At 41.2% G+C, this 18,585-nt stretch overlaps 1 protein-coding gene across 2 annotated transcripts in view; it reads right to left on the bottom strand.

Annotated features, from left to right (window-relative positions):
• Positions 1-18,475, bottom strand: part of GAB1 (GRB2 associated binding protein 1) — a 100,556-nt gene extending 82,081 nt beyond the window's left edge. For both annotated transcript variants that reach the window (XM_075708737.1, XM_075708738.1), the window contains exon 1: positions 18,404-18,475. In XM_075708737.1, coding sequence (XP_075564852.1) covers positions 18,404-18,475 — 72 coding nt within the window. The remainder of the gene's footprint in view (positions 1-18,403) is intronic.
• Between the last annotated feature and the right edge of the window lie 110 nt (positions 18,476-18,585).

The raw sequence follows: 18,585 nt of genomic DNA, 5'->3' as shown, positions 1-18,585 counted from the left end.
TTAACTTACCCTGAGAAACTCTGGACAATCTAACCTAAGCAAACCATGACACGCACATTAGGAAGGCTATCAAAATAGTAAAAACCAGGACACCCTAAGATTATGAAGCTGTGTTTCCTTCCAACCTTTTGGGAGAGTGGTGAGAGCAGAAGGGAAAAAAATAATCTGGAAATGTTTTGTTTCAGTCAAGCCATATTTTTAGTCTTACAAAGAAATTTTATTATTGTTTTCATGTTAAAATTAAAATAACTATTTTTTTTACTGTGACAGAAATAACAGTTAAATATTTCTATTTTATCAAAACAGTTTTCTACAAAAGGCCATTAAATCAATGGGTTATAATTTTACTAACTTTTGCTTAGTATTAAGTCATTAAGTTTAGTCCAAGAAAAAGAAAAAAAAAAGTAACTGGAACAATTTTCCTTAGCAGTGAAAGTGTTATGCTGAATGACTATTACATTCTTTTCACACTAGGTCTTCTCAGTGAAAGAAGTTGTTCATAGTAGCTATATTATATGAAACAGCAAAAATATTCCTATGATGAACTCCAAAAGCTCAGCAAAAGACCAAGAAGGCAGTAAGCTTGCTGGGGGCAGGGTGGGGATTTAAAAAATAAAAGTCACCTTACTTGATACAAACTGTCCATCAATACAAACACTTTCAATTCATTTCAGAACAAGCTCAAAGACCATCAATAAGAAAATCTTCAACTTCCATTTGCATTCCTTAGGAACCCAGGTCCCTGCCTGCCCCGCTTTGATTACTTTTTTTAAATACATAAGGACAGTTACAATACTTTTTTAGTATGCCTGATTTCCCAAAATCTGCAAAAAAGTGATATCACCATTATGAGGTGTGTCTCAAAAGCATATAGATTTCATATGCCATTAATGTGTCATACCACAGGGGCATATTTTGTTAATGCTATGTAAGATATTACAGTACATTCACTTAGCTCTGCAGACTTTAACCACACTCACCTAACAAGACAGGCAAGTTTGGCTTATACAATACGTAAACAAGCCTTAGAGCAAACATGCAGTAGAACAAGTTGAAACATTGGTTACATTAGTTAAACCTCATTACACCTGAGTAGCCTCTTCATTTCCAGTTATTCCCATTAAGAACACTGCAGGTTAGCAAGACCAGAAAATAACAAGTCATCATCTTCTCCATCCCCCCGTTCCAGGAATACTTTGCACAGAGAGATGCAGCAGAACAATTGCGAGAGTGCACAAACAGCTCTGGACCACTTCCAGGTTACTTTCACATTTATATGCAGACAGCTCTATCTTTTCCCCCCCCCAAGCACGGTCGTTGCAAAACTCAAACATGCAGGCTGATCAGTTTTAACTCGATCAGCAGCAGCCTTTGGTACCTTGAACTACGTCAGTACATGCAGGACCCTGGTGAGGTGGCTCACACAACTACTTCTTCTTGGACAGCAACCAGCCTTAGACTACACTGTGGCATTTGGGATACAGAGATTCCCTCCCGTGCAGAGTAATTAATTCTATTTTGTCACACATCATTTTTTAGAGCATTTTTAAAGACCTGTGAAAACAGAAGGCAGTAGCCCCAGTGGTCACAGCACCACGGTAAAGGTACCTCCCAGCTCCAAATCACTTCAGACTTGGCTGACACAGGCTGGGAGAAGAGTACCTGAGAGAGGCTCAGTCCAGGGAAGACAAGACCGATGCTGTAGGAAGCACTTGAAGACTCCAAAGCTTTTTACCCCATTCAGATGAGTTAAGGCATGTGGTGGATTCTGCTGGCTTCAGGGTTTGGGTTTTTTTCTTCTTTTTTTTTTCTTTTTTAATATATTTATTTTATTATTAGAGTAGTGAGATCATCAAACAAAAGAAAATCTGGCTTTACAGTTAAAATTGCATTCTTTCAGGGGTCGGCTTTCATATTTGTGTTTGCTTTTATATCTCAATGGAATTCGAATCATGTACGCTATTTGTGGCTTTACTGAAGGATGACCACAAAGAAACTTTACAGCTGATACAGAAGACAGCAGTTTATCTTGGCAGCGCTCCTAACAGAACACAGATAATTCCCATGCTCTCCCGTCTGTATTCTGTCAATTGTTTCTATGCATAAATTCAAGCCATTCTGTCCTTAATGGATCTCCATATAGGCAAAGTCCTAGCTACAAAGGAATCTCTCACTCTACCCAGATTAGACCAAAAAAGAGCAATTACGTTTAAAGCCTGCTACATGCTTTCCAAGCAAAGAGAGGAATGGGACCATTTTTCAGCGCGAACTCTATTGAAAACATCGTCCACAGCTCCTTCCCTCGGTAATGTACAATCTCAGAAAGATGGAAGACAGAAGAAAAAAGTTATTTCAGGTATTTTGCTCTATAAGGTATTCATGTCCATTTAGCATATTGGGGGGGAATTATAATTGTCATTTTTAAACATGACAAATACTAACACATCAAAAAATAACACACCCAGAGTAACAAGTATGTTCAATGCCAATATCCTCCTTGTCCAAAACCAAACCTTACCATTCTAGACATGGGAGCATTGCACAAAAACACACAAGTGAATAGAATAACCCACAAATCCTTTGTACACATAAGAGAAGAAATTAGCCTTAAAGAACTGAATGAAAAAAATACCTAAGTTCTAATAGTTCAGAAAAGAGTTTAATCAGTTCACCCCAAACTTAGCACAAAGTTTAAAAACAAAGAGATAAATCTGTTAGAGCAGACAGAAAAAATAAGTCTCTATAGAGATACAGTGCAGTTATGAAAAGCTTTAAATACAACCTTCAAGTAGTCCGAATTTCATGAATTTACAAAGAAAACAGTTGTCGCATTTAGAGATATACAATATGGTTAGCAAGCCCGACAAAAAAACATGACACCAGCTACAGTTGGTTCTGTCAGGGAAAAGTCCACGTGCCCACCCAATGGCAAACGTGGGCCGTATCATATACGTGTTCCTGGAATAGGCAACTCAAGCAGTCAAGAGACTTAATCATCCTCTGGAAAATGTGGGTATATTTTAAAGGAATAGGGAACATGAACTGCAAAGGCAACTTCTGAGAAAACAGAAGATACACTTCATTTGGTAGCGAAATGTGGATGATAGCAGTATACAGAACACAAGTCAGAGGAGAAGAATCAGTGTTTAGGAGCAGAGAGACCGAAGCACGTGCTGCTGATGTAAAGCTTACATAAAATGAGCATGGGAAGCCATCCATGGACAGGTCAATAGCAAGAAAGAGCAAAGATGAAGAGACACAAGCTAACACAGAAGCTGCAGATCCCCAAGGGAAAGTGAGACCAAAGGGCAGGGGGGAGGAGGGGACATGGGGAAGACTACCTTTTAGTAGAGACATTAATCGAGTTACCAGAGCAGCAGGGTATAATGTCACAAGGCTACACACAAGAGCTCAAGCAAGAGTTATTGATTGTTTCTAAAGTGAATGAAGATGAAAGGGGGAACAAAATATAAAGAATGAATGAACTATTGACACAAGAATCAGCTCGGAAAAGGTCACCTATAGGCCTCTGCAGACACCTGTAAAAGTCATGAGGAAAGACTGAACCAGGCAGAAGCCAACGCTTCCCAAACATGGAGATGTACCAGCAGATAGTTTTCTGGGAAGGCTCTTGGCTCTGAATTTTGCTCCCGCCTCCCTCTTACATATCACCTTCTGGGCATACTGCAAGGCTTATTTATTTACCCAGGTTTTTCCCTGAAGGATACAGGGATGGATGTGAAGATTTTCCTACTAGGAAGGCAAAGAGATATCTTTTGTTGGCACATCACTAGTTTCTAAGCTGTTTAAATTATTCTAATTACTATATACACACCAAGAAGTTATGGTAGAAGCTCAAAAACATACATCGTGCTTTATTACATTTAGAATATATACTTATTTGGACATTGAGGTAAGTTTTACCACACTGAACGGAAGTAAGTTCAACATGTTCTTTCAAATAATTCCATTAACAATACTTAATTTTTAATCCCAAACTGTAACAAATTTAAGAGGACTCTCTCATTTTGTCTTTTTACGTTAAGATAATACATGACTAACAGAGCTAGTGTTTAAGCAATATGTCCTTGTTATCACATACAATAATTACCCGAAACAAAGTTTCTGAATTATGCTATTGAAACCTTACAGATTGGTTGGGTTCTGCCTAATCTTCACAATACGCCCTTGGGCAAGCCTGTGAAGTTATCCTTGTAAATCAAAAGCTACAATCCTGCAATTGCATCTGCATCTGGGGACCTTTTTCCACAGATGAGTAAGAAGTTGTTTGAATGCTACTGGGGAATAAATACATCTCAGAGGAACTACTACTTTCTTCCAATCAGTCTCTTTTTACCTACGTACCTGGTAGTTTAGGAATCTGTTAAAAAAAAAAAAAAAGAAAATTAATCAGTGTGGGACGCTGCACTTCTTCATGAAAAGCCAAGATTAACACATTGAGTCAACAACTTCTATTTTGAAATAGTTTAATTCTCTAAGGAGATGACTGCTTTCCCCAAATGATGCAGACGTGTCTGCTGTTGTCTGGGCCAATTCAGAGGCTTGTTATTCACTACTTGGTTGATTTCAAAATCAGACTACCCCTTCAGAAAGTTGCAGAGACTATGACATCACATTTATGATAATTTATTGCACAATTACGGTGGCTACATCGCTGGATTTTATTTCGTGGGAAAGCATGTTTCTACTACAGTCTCAACCATTTTCTTGGCTTACGCCTGCTCACAGAGTTACAAGTTTTGGTACAAAGCTTAGCATGATTTTTTTTCATAACACTATAAAGGTGTTTTATAGCAACTTAAGGTTGTGTACTTCAATTGCCTAGAGAAATATTTGCACTTCAAATTGAGACTTACTGGAGTTTCACATGCAACTCACAGAAGCGCTGCTTAACTCTTTGCTAAGAATCACACAACCCTCCACCAGATTTGTCTTTAATACTACTTATGTCTTCTTGAAGAAACAAAAAGCCCAAAATCCTTGGAGGCAGCAAGACTGTAATCTCCTTAGATGAATGACAATAAGGTAATCACTGAGATTCAATGTAAGAGTATAATTTAATAAACTCAAGTTCAAATGAAAAGATTTGCATACCAATGTGATATTTATTGACTAGAACTGATAAAATAATACTGTGAAACATTACAAGACAACTTAGAGTAATGCAAATGATTGAAAAATTGGGTTTCATTATACTTTGGTCAGTGCTATCTTCATTCTAACCAGAAATACTTTATATTACAAGCTTAAATTAAAAGGCTATAGTAGACAGGTCCTGTAATACTATAATTACAGGACCCAGCCCTTACGTTTTTGCTTCTGATTCAGCAAAACTTTCACCATACCGTGTATAAAGGACACAGAAGTATCTTCTATGTTATTTAACGTGGCATTTATTTGACTATGTACTGTTTAGTTTCAAGAATTCCAAAATGCATGTAACAAACCGACAAAATAAAAATGTTTTCACATAGTTGTCTCCACATTCAGCTCCCACATGGTATAGTGTTAAGAAATAGGTTGCCATCATCTTAGACTAGAATATATTATAAACAGGATACTGTCTTCTGTCACACTTCTTTCTTCCCAATTCCCTAGCATTGTTCCATTACCCAAATTGCACCCCCAAAAAAAATGACCTTCATACTCCAGAAAACTCATTTCAACCCCAACCATCGGAATCAGTAACTCCTCCCACTACTGTGGAAAGAAATGTAAATTCTTTTGTTACACATAAGCAGATAGTGCATATAGCCAATGACAACAGAAGGGGTATCCAACCCATTCACAACTTCTAAGATGAGCTACCAGGTCCAAAAATCTCTCAAACTTATCTTTCTGAGGAACTCCATTCTTTCCTTTACTGACCAGATGAGAACAAATGGCACAAGGGAAAACCCCATGCCCCTGTGCATATGCAGCCTCAGCCAGGAGAAACTGGAACATCAGGCATTGTTATGGCATGTAACAGTAGGGTTCTTTTGCTTCCACTGTCTTTTCTGAAATCGGTATTAAACTAGGCTAGAGTAATATTCTGTTGCTTTGTTTTATTGGCACAACCTGCCAAATTTTTTTTTCTTTTTTTAAATGTTATCCACATGGAGAATATGCTTCCCATGCTATACGCAACACAGTCAAAAATCAAGGTAAATTTAACTGTTGAAAAGAAGGCGGTCTCTCTCTCTCTCTCTCTTACAAGAAATCACAATTAAGAGGTCAGTATAACATTCAGGTTGTTCTTACCTCATCTAGTCTGTCCTAAATATATTTGACTTATTCTCACCTTCTTCCCATCTTAGTAGGGGGAATCGGAGAGGGAAACGAGGATGCACAGATGGGTGAGAAGGTACAAACACAAAGTTACCAAAACAAGGACTGGATCTTTACTCTGCTGTCTCCATTTTCTAAGTTAAGTCCATTTAACAGTTCCACATGTAGTTGCAGTGTAGGAGCTGTAGTGTTCAGCACACTGTGAGGCTGGTCTATCACAATTCAAGATGAATTTTCCCCATAAAGGACCGAAGTCAGCAAAGAGAGAGTGCGAGTGCATTGGGAGAGGTGGGGAGTCCCCATGGGTGTTAGCTGTGTCTTCTATGCATCATTCTGGAGTCACAGTTAATTCAGAAATGAAGATAAAATATTTCTAAGCTTTTCAAAGCTTAGAAATAAAAGTAATAATAGGAAAAGTGAGGATGACACACTCGTATTTTGCAGCTTTTACAAATAGGCCCTAAGAGGTCCAGCAGGCTGATGGAGGCAGACCATGTGTCCTGAAGTACCCTGTATCGTCTTCTTGCCTTGCAGTGAAAGGATCAAAAAACCTGAGCAAAACCCTCGTGTTAGACCAGACAGTGCTTATCACAAGTGACTGGTTAAATGGCAGACACCATGTATCTCAGCAGTACATGGTGAGGCATGAGAAGGAAGAGCGAAGAGGCAACACCAACAGCAGGAAGACTTGAGGCAACCTAGTTGCTGCTGTTATTAACTTCAGAAGCTCGTAACCCACTGTTTATACTCTGTTTTTATTATCTGCTACCATTCATCTGCTTGTCCAGATCAGCTGAGCAGCTACATCAGTTTAGAAGATTGGAAAGACAAGGAAATCAGTTGGCCACAGAAGCATGCAGTAAGCAGCTTATCCAACCTGTATACAAGTGAATTAGCTTCCCAAGCACACTGCCAGAGGGACGCCCCCCCCCCCCCCCCCTTCATAAATTCAACATTTGGAAAGGTGCCTGGAGTAAAATGTTTGTTTACTGCAGGCAGGAAGAGCTACCTATGATTCAGACATTAGGAAGTGACAGGAAGGACTAAATTATGCAATTTAAAAGTAGGAAAATAAACACAAAATAGTTGCAATGAGAGGAGGAAAGGACATGAGAGACAGAAGTTTTGGATCTTCCCTCTCACTTGTGCAGGGCTGGAGCGATCATCACAGCAGGAGGCCCCTGTAGGATTTCTTCACCTTTTAACCCTCATCCTAGAGCCCCTGGCCAGGGACTTTCCTCCTGAGCACTGAGTAAGAAACATCTGTCCAGCTCAGTCTCCCAGTTGGAAAGGACAGATCACAGTCTTCCTTATTCCTTATTTTGTTTAAGCAAAGACTAGAGAGAGGAGCACTCCATCTGCCCTCCCTTTAAACAACAGCTACCAGATGCAAAGGATCCAAAGGCAGACAGAAAGAAGGTTCATTTTCCAGCCAGCTAAGGGAGGTAGGAACATACTTCAGCTCTGTCAGATGCTGGTTGCAGAGATTGATAGGAAAACCTCTTTCCGTAAGCAGAAAGCAGGAGAAGTGGCCCGATGGGAATAGCACTGCCTTCCCAGCAGTTGTTGGAAGGAATTGAGCATCTCAGCAGCGTGGCTTACAACTTTGCACTCCCCCTCCACAGTTTGTTAGATCGACTCTCAGCAGTACATATCAAGCGTAAGTTTTAAGTTTGTTGAATTGCAGTAATACTCTGCATAATTAACGTACCCATTCCAAGGCTAAAACAGCAAACAAGCAGATTTGAGTCAGTTACGGCTCCACTATAAGAAAACACCACCAAAGAACACTATCAAATTTATGTCATGATGATGGTGCCTCCCTCACATAATCAGTAAAGACCTTTCTGCCAGTCTCTTTATCAATCAGACAATAAATTCCTGTTCCTTTTTTTTTCCTGGAACTGCAAAGATTCACAGTTAAACAGAGCTGTCAGGTGAACGAAAAATGCAAAGGAGTGTGAATTAACTTAGCACTGAAGTACACACCATAGCAACAAACTCTGTAGTTACTTGTCCTGGGACAAAATTACCTTGGGATGAAACCAGGTTTAAGTTTCTCAATTTACACTAATGAGTCATTTGAATGCTACTCTTTTTATCTTTGCCCCCCACTCCATTGCTTCCTTCCCCTCCCCAAAACTCCAGTAAGGAAAAACCAGGTTTTATCTTAGTAATGACTGACTCCTGAGTGCGTATAAGTGTGTTCTGTCTGCCGACAGACCTTCAGTAGTGAAGAGTAACTTAAGTTATTTTTCATAGTGCTGACAAGCTTATGCAATTTAACTTCATTTGTGCACACAGACAACTGTATTAGCTAGGTCATACTTAAGAGCGTGACACGACCTCAGCTTTGAGCTTTAAGGGCATTATTTCACACTGAGTAACAAGTCATTAGACTGCAAAACTTACCCACATAGCATGATGCAAGTAATTTCAGCAATAATTGTGTAGAAACAGTAAATGGGAATGCATTAGAACATGCAAGATTCAGGAAGATACACTTATTGTTATACCTTATACCTACTCTGGCACTTCTTAAAGTTGTCACCCTTAGCAACAGAAAAGGATTTTGTAAACAAAAAGTTTATCTAATGCCACCATAAGAATGTCATGCAGTATAACATGTAATTGAAAGAAAGAAGCTTTTCTTTAATGAAGAGCACCACAAGAAATCATGGCATTATATAACAAGCGATATATTCAAAAGGGTTAAGTTTTTGTCAGTTTGTGGCTTAAATCTCAAATCAAGTTCATATGGATCACTACTTTCTAGGAAAGCAGAATTGCCAGATGGGATCACGCCCATAGCCTACCTCTGACACTTCCAGCATGTCAGCAGAACTAGGAAAAGACTGGATCGCATAGGTGAACCAAAGGAAGTGGTTACAACATGACATTTTAGATGTCTCCTTGTCACACTCCAGACCTCCAAGCGCTCATGCTTACAGCTGGGGAATTCTCTCCAAGCCCCCTGGAATCTCCTGCATTCCCGACGTGGACACCACGTGGCAGAGCACTCTGCTGCCTCATCTGTCCTGGGAAATGCCAGCCTCTTCTGTTCCAAACTGCACTCCATACCCTCCCCTCTCCTCCCCGCCCCCCCCCCCCTTTCTTTTTAATTAAACTATGCAAGGACAAATTGCCAATTCTACTCAAGCCCATGAGTCCGACTGGTTTCAAAAAGCAGTCCTTCCAAAGTATCAATCCTCTCCTGCACCATCCCCAAACCAGGCGCAGCTTCTCTACTACATCTGATCCTGCTTAAGAATCTACATGGAAACACAAACGTCAGAAAACTGTAAAAGAAACATGCATTAAGCGTGAATGGGAACATTTGTCTAGCACATTACGTGACTCAGTGCAGCTATTCTTCATACAAAGGGAAAAGAACAAACTGACACACTATTTTCAGAATTGCTTCTGTCTTTATAAAGAAGTCATCATTCCATTTTGAAACTTAAAATCCATTTTTCATGTGATATCATATGTGTATTTACCCTTTTAATAACTCTCCCAAATGCACTGTAATTCTTGTGTGTTGATTGCATCAAAGGTCTATTTGAAGGCAGGGGTATTAACTGTGTTTGAATAGCTTCCTGTATTCTTATTCCATACCCCAAATCTAATCCTGTGAACTCCTACTGTCAGCAATAAACACCTACAGAAGGTTTATTTTGTTTTTAAATCCCAAGCCCTGGACAAGGTAGAAAAATAAACCAAAGTCTCTCTATTTTTGTGGTGGTTTTCTTCCCCCCCCCCCCTTTTCTTTTGAGGCAGAAATACTGAGGAGCCTGGCGGTAGCTGTAACCCCAGAGAGAGGAACGTGCTGGCCTGCACCACTGAAACCCATCGCATTCCTCCTGGGGTGGAGACAGGCTTACCCCGGAGGAAGGCAGGCAGCAGATCTGCCATCACCCTGCCCCAAGGCTGGCTGTGCTGCAGAGTGGGTGGGGAAGCAGATTTAGTTTGTGACAGCCACTATCTTCCCTGCCACGAAGGGTTTATCTGGCCTTGTTTGCACTTATAAAGCAGCAGTGACCAGCTAGCCGGCTGGAAAACTCTTGTGCGGGCAACAGGCAAAGAGACAAGGTTGCTTTTCTCCTGCTAGGCAAGGTCACCCCGATACCCTGCCGCCATCCCCAGGCACCGGGTACCGCCGCAGGCCTCGCCTGCGCCTTGCCCCACATCAAGATTCCTCATCTCAGCTAGCCAGCGTGTGGCAGAAGACAAAAAAATTACCTCCTTTTTAAAAGCAGAGAAGGCAAAGCTTTCTTCTGGCTTCCTAGAAATTCTCAGAGAAAAGAACAAGCACAGCTCCTGAAAAAGCTTTTTTTTTTTTTTTTTTTAAAATCACTCTGCCAACAAATTGCTGTACAAAATAAGAACAAGCAAAACCTTTTCATTTAATCAGTTCTTGATGTGGGGCCTAAACTCAGCTGTCCAGAAGTGACAAGCTGGTGTACTAACTTGGCACGGTCTCCTGGTATCACCTCTTTTTCATGGTATGTTTTTACACAGAATTATTGGTACTATTATATACAGATATTATGTGTAATCATACACAAGCCATATGGACATAACTGCCCAACTTTTTTTAATTACATGTTGTTATACCACCAGTTCCAAGAGAGACAACTATCATGCTGTCATCTACCCCAAATAACTGCCATTTACCTGAAAAAAAAGGAAGAAAAATGTGTCACCATAACCTCAGGGAGTTTAATCTTAAAGTTGTAATTTCAGTGCATGAAATGCAATTAAATATACTCCTCCTCAGTTGAAAAAAAAAAAAAAAAAAAAAAAAAAGAGATGGTTAGAGAGTTCAACAGCTTAGTTCAGTCTCTTTCATCTCACAGAAAGTTACCTTATAAACATTTCCCTACTGGATACTGCTAAGGAGACAGTCAGATACTACATAACATAATATTATTTTTTATAGCTAAAAGCAGTATGCCATGTTCCAAAAAGCCTCAAAAGTTAATACTGAGAAACAAAACTTTTGTCAACAGCTGGAAGCAAGACTAAACACAAGCAGAAAAAACAGACTACATAACCTTTTATTGGAAGCCTTTTTTTTTAAAAAAAAAAAGCTCAAAAATACAACTAGCATATTGCACTGCGCAGTATTTACAAAGCTAACACTACTTGTATAACTACAAATACTTTTCCTAAAACAAACAAGCCAGAGAATTCATAAAAGAGGAACCACAATAGCCTAAATCAAGACTGATAAAGGGGGAATTGAGAAGAAACAATACTTTAATTTCAGGCTGGAGATGGCAGAATCCCCCCGGCCCCCCTAAAAAAAAAAAAAAAAAAAAAAAAAACCAAAAAACCACAAAGGAAACTGTAGTACTGCCTTAGAAATACTTGTTTGCACGTATGAGGAGCTGAATTCACATTAGAGTCCCCAAAACAGCAGCAAATTACATTGGGCTAACAATATTCACCTGTACACAACACATACCTGCCTTGACAAGATTATCCCCTTCTTTCTGATCTTTCTGCCTGCCTTGCTCAAGTAATTTGCATGACATAAGGTCTGTCCCTCCTAATGAAATACTGCAATTAAATTGCAACAGTTGAAATTGCTTCTATTGCCAATGAAATGATTAGTCATTGAAGCACAGAAAATTTTAAGGTCATTTTGAAAAAGTCTCAAGAAGTCTGCCACTGCAACACTACAAAAGAAGTTGGGATGAAAAAATAAGGAAGTGTATCTTTCCTTTACATTTATTTGCTCTACGTCAAAACAAAACTTGCACCTCATCAGTTGTACTCCCCTTCTTGATTTAAGAAAATATTTCACCCAATGTAGTTTGGTGACATCCATTTTTAGACCAGAAAAAGGTGATAGCAAGACTAAAGAAGTATGACATACCCAAGCCAGAGCCATCTACAATACACAAAATTACTCGCTCCCTTATTACTACATTTTGAATCACTGATGTTCCTTTTACTTTTTGCCAAGACTTTTGTCAAAGCCATGAGCCAAATTTAATGGGAAATAAATGCGTTCTAAATGTCCGTAAGAGATTACATTATATTCTAATCATCTGATCCAAAAGTCATGTCAAAAAAAAAAAAAAAAAAGACAAAAAAAATCCATGTGTCATTAGTGTCCAAACCATCATTCCAAGATTTTTAAAATTCAAAGAGAGATAAACTGGAAACAGTTTTATGTCTGTCACTTTCCTCTTTCTAAATAAGGGACTACTGAATACCAAAAAAGAAGAATGAAAATGGAAGGATCATTTCTCATCTGAAAGAGTGACCTGGTCAACCAAAGTCCTCCAGAATTGCTGCTCATTTTGACAGTCAAGGTCTATACTTTTTTTTTTTTTAAACTAAACTGTCCAATAAAAACATTCTTTCCTCAATATAACCGATTCACATTTATTTCACACAGCTACTTTGGGCTTACGATTGACTAACAGGCATGCAAAACAAGGTCAACTGCATATAACTGGAAGTTAAATCCATGGTATTTCATTATTTCCTCTGGTTAGTACATATGTTGCTTATACTGAATGTTCAATGCTACAAGACATTGTGCATACATGGAGGACCAGCTACTATGCAGCATCAAGGAAGTGGGAGACATTAATTTGGTTTTCCACCTCCTCCCCCTGCTCCCTGTTAGTTCTTCACTGAATTGTAATCTGCTGGGATTAGCTGCTCCAAATCTTAACACACCTACCAAAAGACAGAAGCATAGTGAAAGGGTACCCATAAACTGCTATACATCCAACTGAGAATGATCTTCAACATCACAAAAAGTCAAAATTTGATTATTTCTTCATCTCTCAGCTATTACGGTCCCAAATTAAGGGCTACTATTTAACAGCTGTTAAGAAAAATTGTTCACATCAAGAAACATCTTTAGAATATCTGGCTTATTTCATATGTCCAGCAGTTCATATGCACTTCAAGAGGAACAGGACAATTTCTGTTTCTTAAGTCTCTGACCTTCCTATCTACACCAAGAAAAGAAGCATTCAAGCAGTTCAGCTATTTTCTGACCACCCAAGCTCAGAAACATTTAAATTAGCATACATCAGTGTGGTATAATACATGAAAATTAAAATAACTACCAGAAGAGACTTATCTTACTTAGTCCATGTATATTAGACTTCTTAATCTGTTTTATGTACTGTCGCCTGCTCTTACCCTCTGAAACCATCCACTGGTAATTAATTCAGAGCATACACCACAGGTCAAGCACTGACAGTGCTGTAGTTTTGGCAGCAAAGTCAACACCAGCTGCTAATGTCCTGTCAAAGATGATAAATACTTATATGATGAGTTCCATGCTCCTCAAGTGAGACTTACACCCAAACAGCAAGCTTAGGAGGTAGGTATACCCCCAAAGTCATACCCGAGATCATTTCAGTATCTTCAGTTGGCACACAAACCAACACAACTTCCTTCTACAATCAACAAAAGCATTATGTTTAGTCATGCTTTCGAATTCATGGTTCAGGGTTTCCTAACCCGTGTTTAAAAATATCAAAAGTCAAAATACTGGTTCCTGCATGGTGCATAGCAGAAAGGAAGGGACAAACTTTCTTCTAGAAGGAAAGGTTTCTGCACCAACACCGATTCCCACAAGCTCTTCAGCAAATCCTGGAGGAGCACAAGCACAATCAGGTTCAGAATACTAAGATGTTACGTGATTACGCTCATCTGTCTTAGTTAACTTGACCCAGCTCTACAGGGACAGACAGCACTGCATGATGTCAAACAAGCTCATCTCATCTTTTTTTTTTTTCCTGTAAACCAACTGGCTTCTTAAATTTGCACACTATGCTCATTCATGCAAGATCACAAAAAAAAAAGCTTTAATGCAAACAGGTGCCTTCCAGAAAAAGGGCTTTTGTCAGGCACTGCAGCTTTTACCAGATTACAACTATTCTGCTGAATAAAACATTTCTTAACACCATTACATATCTTAGCACATTTAACTATTACTCAAGACAGAAAAGGCACCTATGTGATTAGTGCCAAAGAGCAACTGCCAAACAAAACCACAGTAAAATATTCCACTTCTACTACTTTTGTACCTATAGTGTCTTAGCCTATAGTTCAAACATCAATAACTAGCTTAACAGTCTGGCATTTTTTAGTCACCACCTACAACTGAGAACAACAGAATAAGTAAGAGGACACTGTGTGTAGCCTTGTCTGAATTAGATCAGTGCCCCCCACGTCCTGGGGAGATCAAGCCTATTTCTCATTTTTAAACTCTTTGTTTTTAAATAGTTAAATGCACAATCAATAGGAATAGTCAAATAACTGAAGAAATTTTAGTAGTAATCACATCAAAGTGACGGTTCCCTAATTTACTTTCAAAATCATCTTATGAACTCTCATAACTACAGGGAAGCCCATCAGATACAGAAAAATCTGAACCAACTTACCCAAAAAAGTGTTTTCTCCTTTCCCAATACAGTTTATGCAAGATGTTTTTGATGAGGTTTTATCTTTTATCAAATAAAATGTATTTCACTTTAAGTGGGACATGTTAGAATACAGAGAATTATTACAGTGCATCAGTAGACTTTCTATAAACCAGTTCCAAAAACCAACCATCAATGTTAAAATCCTGATTTTAAGCCCATCCAGTTGTCATACTGAGCCCTAGCCACCACCCAGACGAAAGTGTAGGAGCTCTAGGAGAGAATTTAGAAGACTTATTCCCATTCCCTCAAGCTTTTCTCCTTTGCTTTACCAAGGACAGCTGTGTTTAAATATCTGGTGGTTTCTTAGCATAATGGCAGTAAAAAATCCTCTATGCTGCTACCACAAAGAATCAGCTATTTTAACTGGCACGTGCACAGCAGAACTGCAGCGTAGCAGAAACCCACGAAGCCAAGGTTTAATATCACTTTTTAAAGGACAGAGAGAGAGAAAGGGGCTTTCCAGTTACATCTTTGAAAGTAAGGGGACTAGAGGCAGAAAAAGTACAGTAGGGTAAGGCGAGGGCATAAACGTTTGCAAAGTTGAAGGCAACAGAACAAGTGCAGAAAGAAAATAATACAGAGGGTAGCAGAAGCTGTGAAATCTAGCAGTCTTCCATCCGTATGCACAAACAAGTTCTTCCATGTACTCGTGCAACCACTGCACAGGCTGCAGAGACCCATGCAGGATTTCGCCCCAGCTCCCTTCCCCTTCTTCTCTACTAAATCCACATCCTCATCTCAGACACTAAAAGTTACTTGTATTTTCCCCCAGAGATCTGCTGCTGGAAACGACCAGTGTATTCCAGCAAACAAACTGTTCTGAATACCAGGGCCAGGGAGCCAACACCAGGCACCAGTGGTTATCGGAAAGTTACCACTGTACCAAAAACGCATGAACGAGACGTGAAAATAGGACTCCGTTTAAGGGGGGAAAAGACATCCATGGCATTAAGGTATATATTCAAAGAAATCTGATTTTTCCACCTGCAGGACAGGGTTGGTTGGGTTTTTTTTCTTTTTTTAGCCTCAAAACCATTGTAAGCTAGCTTTAATACCGTGTCCAACTGTTTCAAACTAAATATTGAAGTCCCTGTGAAACATATGTCTATGTACTAGCTTCAAAGTGCTCCTTTTCACCCTTCGTAAGAACTGAAACCATATTTAACTGCAATTTCAGACTTTTTATCTCCCTTCCCAGATGGTAACCTGGATTTGCCCCAACACTTGCATGCAAAAACTAATAGAGCGTGGAGTTACAATTTTCCATATATATATGTGAAAAGTATGTGTTGCAGAAAAGCAGTTTCCTATTGAAATCACTTTCCCATCTTTTCGTCTGGTGCAGGCTCTTGAAATATCACCAGTATAAAATACGGCTTTAAAAAAAACCCACAGCTCTTCTGTGCCTTAGCCTAAGCGTAGAATTACAGAGAGCGTAAGCCAACACTTCAATCGGTGCACTCAGTTAAAGTTCATCGTCTTAAGTACGTCAACTTTTTGTTTACTTGAAGATGGCAATCGTGATGTCAAGGTCACTTTAGGTCCTTGAAGTGAGCGCGAACCTTTAGCCTACAACTGATCAGGCACTATAGACAAGCAGGAGGAATTTTATTTTAAGCCCTTCTTTAAACAGTACCTTCTTTTATACAAGCAGAGAAGAGTCTGAAACAACGTGCAAGATTTAAACTTACGACCTTACGGCCTACCGTGCACGCAGATGGTAAACCAAGTCACGCTCGTATAAGCTTGCCATACTATCACTCAAATACTCTGCCTCCTCAACAAGCAAATCCCCCTTTCAAGTGAAAATTAAGGAATTACTTCTTTAGGACGGGGAACCACTTGACCAATGCTGTAGTCAGGGTTTTCCCGTCAAAGGTTCTGATGTTATTCCAGTATGGAAGCAAAGCTATAAATACACTGAAAGGGCAGTTATGTGGAAAAAAAAAAATAGCATATTTAGGGACTGATTTACGGCATCTATTTAGGAGGGCAAACTCTTGCTTACAACTCTGTCCATTAACAGACAGCATAACTGTACACGATTTAGAGTTTGAGCAGGAAACTTATTCAAACTTTAAAAACATTAATACTGCTCTTAATTCCTGCACATTGGTAAAGCAGCATCCTGTGAATATACACATACACGTGGAGGATCGGCCAAAAATACAGCCCGTGCCCAATTCGGCAGGGAAGCACAGCCCTGCCATGACCCATCAGGACGTTCTCTTTGCGAGTCTGATCCTGCGCCCTTCGCACGAACGGATTTTTGCCATTGGGAACCAGCGAATGGGCTATCCCAAATGTGATTTTTGTTAATTTAAAAAGACTCTCATTTCACCAGTTTCCTGGCATTTAAAAAATTGTCCACAACAGCAAGAGTTCGAGAAGTGGTTGTTAATCGCTAATAGGCGAAAGTAACGCGGTGATATTAAGACCCTCATTCGCAGATTTTCAAACTGATCTAAGGTTTAGGTGCTTCAAAAAAAAAAAAAAAACCCCAAAAACAAAAAAAAACCCAACAAAACCCAAAACAAAACACAACAAAAAAACCCACCACACTCATAACTGCAAAGGCCATTTCTATTTAAATGCCACCTAACTAGCTAAGCGAAGATTGCAAGAAAAAAAAAAGGGGGGGGGGGGGGGGGGGGGGAGGCAGGGGGAAAGGCCCAACATTTTGTACCAATTACACGGATGCCGAGAAGCGACCGGGTGCCAATGGGAAAGGGCTCGGCAGAGATGACTCCTGGCATCACCCATTCCTCCTACGTGACGCCACAGCCTCCCCGCAGCACCGCGGAGCCCCGGCGCGCAGCAGCGCGGCTGCTGCCCTGTCCCGAAATCTGCCCTCTCAGCAAACGCGCTCCATTTTCCTGCGAACTCCACTGTCAGCTCCGCTACAGCCTCCGCTAAACGCTATTTACTCCTGAGCAACAGCAGGCTGAACTTCAAGTAAGGAAAAGGCACGGGTTTTGCCACTTCCCCCCCGCCCCCCCCCCCCCCCCCGCTTTTCCCCGATGGAGAGGGCTCCCGTCCCAAGGGCAAAGGCCCCCCCCGGCCCCAGCGGGGAGCGCTCCCGGGGCATCCCCGGCTCCCGCCGCCTCCGGGCCAGCAGCTCCGGCTGCTCCCGCCTGCAGCGGCTTTCCAGCCGAGCCCCCCGCCCTCCCCTTCGGCCGGGCACCGCCAGCGGGACGGCAAGTGTTTACGTTTAAAAATACATATATCCCGAGCCCGGATCCAAAGGGAAGAAGGGAAAAACTCCGCCCCCCCTCCCTCTCCCGACTCCCTCGGCAAGGCGATAAAAGCAGGGCAGAAACATCTGACCGCTCGGCGCCCCTTTTTTAAGAGGGGAGGAAGGAAAAAAAAAAAAAAAAAAAAAAAGGGCGCGGAGTGGTGGGGGGAAGAAAAAAGGCAAATAAAAGCTCGGGAAGCCCCGCGGGTCGTACGGGGCAGCAGTCCCGGCCGAAACGGGGAGGGGAGGGCGGCGGGGAGGGCGGCACGTCCGCGGCGCCGCCGCCGGGCCCGGCCGGGAGGGACCGCGCGGGGAGGCCGGGCCGGGCGGGAGCGGGGAGCGGCGAGCCCCGGCGGGAGGGGAGCGCGGAAGGGAGGGGGAGCGCGGACCGCGAGTGGGAGAGGGCACTCACGTAGCGTTTCAGCTTCTTCTCCGGTGGGGACTTTCGGAGCCAGCCCGAGCAGACCACCTCCCCGCCGCTCATGGCTGGGCCGCCTGCCCGCCGGGGCAGCCCTTCTCCTCCTCCGGCAGCGCCCGGGCCGGGCCGAGGGAGCCCCGAGACGCGGCGGCAGCACCGCGCCCGCTCCGGCCTCC

Source organism: Pelecanus crispus, chromosome 4 (assembly GCF_030463565.1).
Source record: "Pelecanus crispus isolate bPelCri1 chromosome 4, bPelCri1.pri, whole genome shotgun sequence".
Classification (NCBI taxonomy): domain Eukaryota; kingdom Metazoa; phylum Chordata; class Aves; order Pelecaniformes; family Pelecanidae; genus Pelecanus; species Pelecanus crispus.
This window is presented reverse-complemented; position numbering and strand designations above follow the sequence as displayed.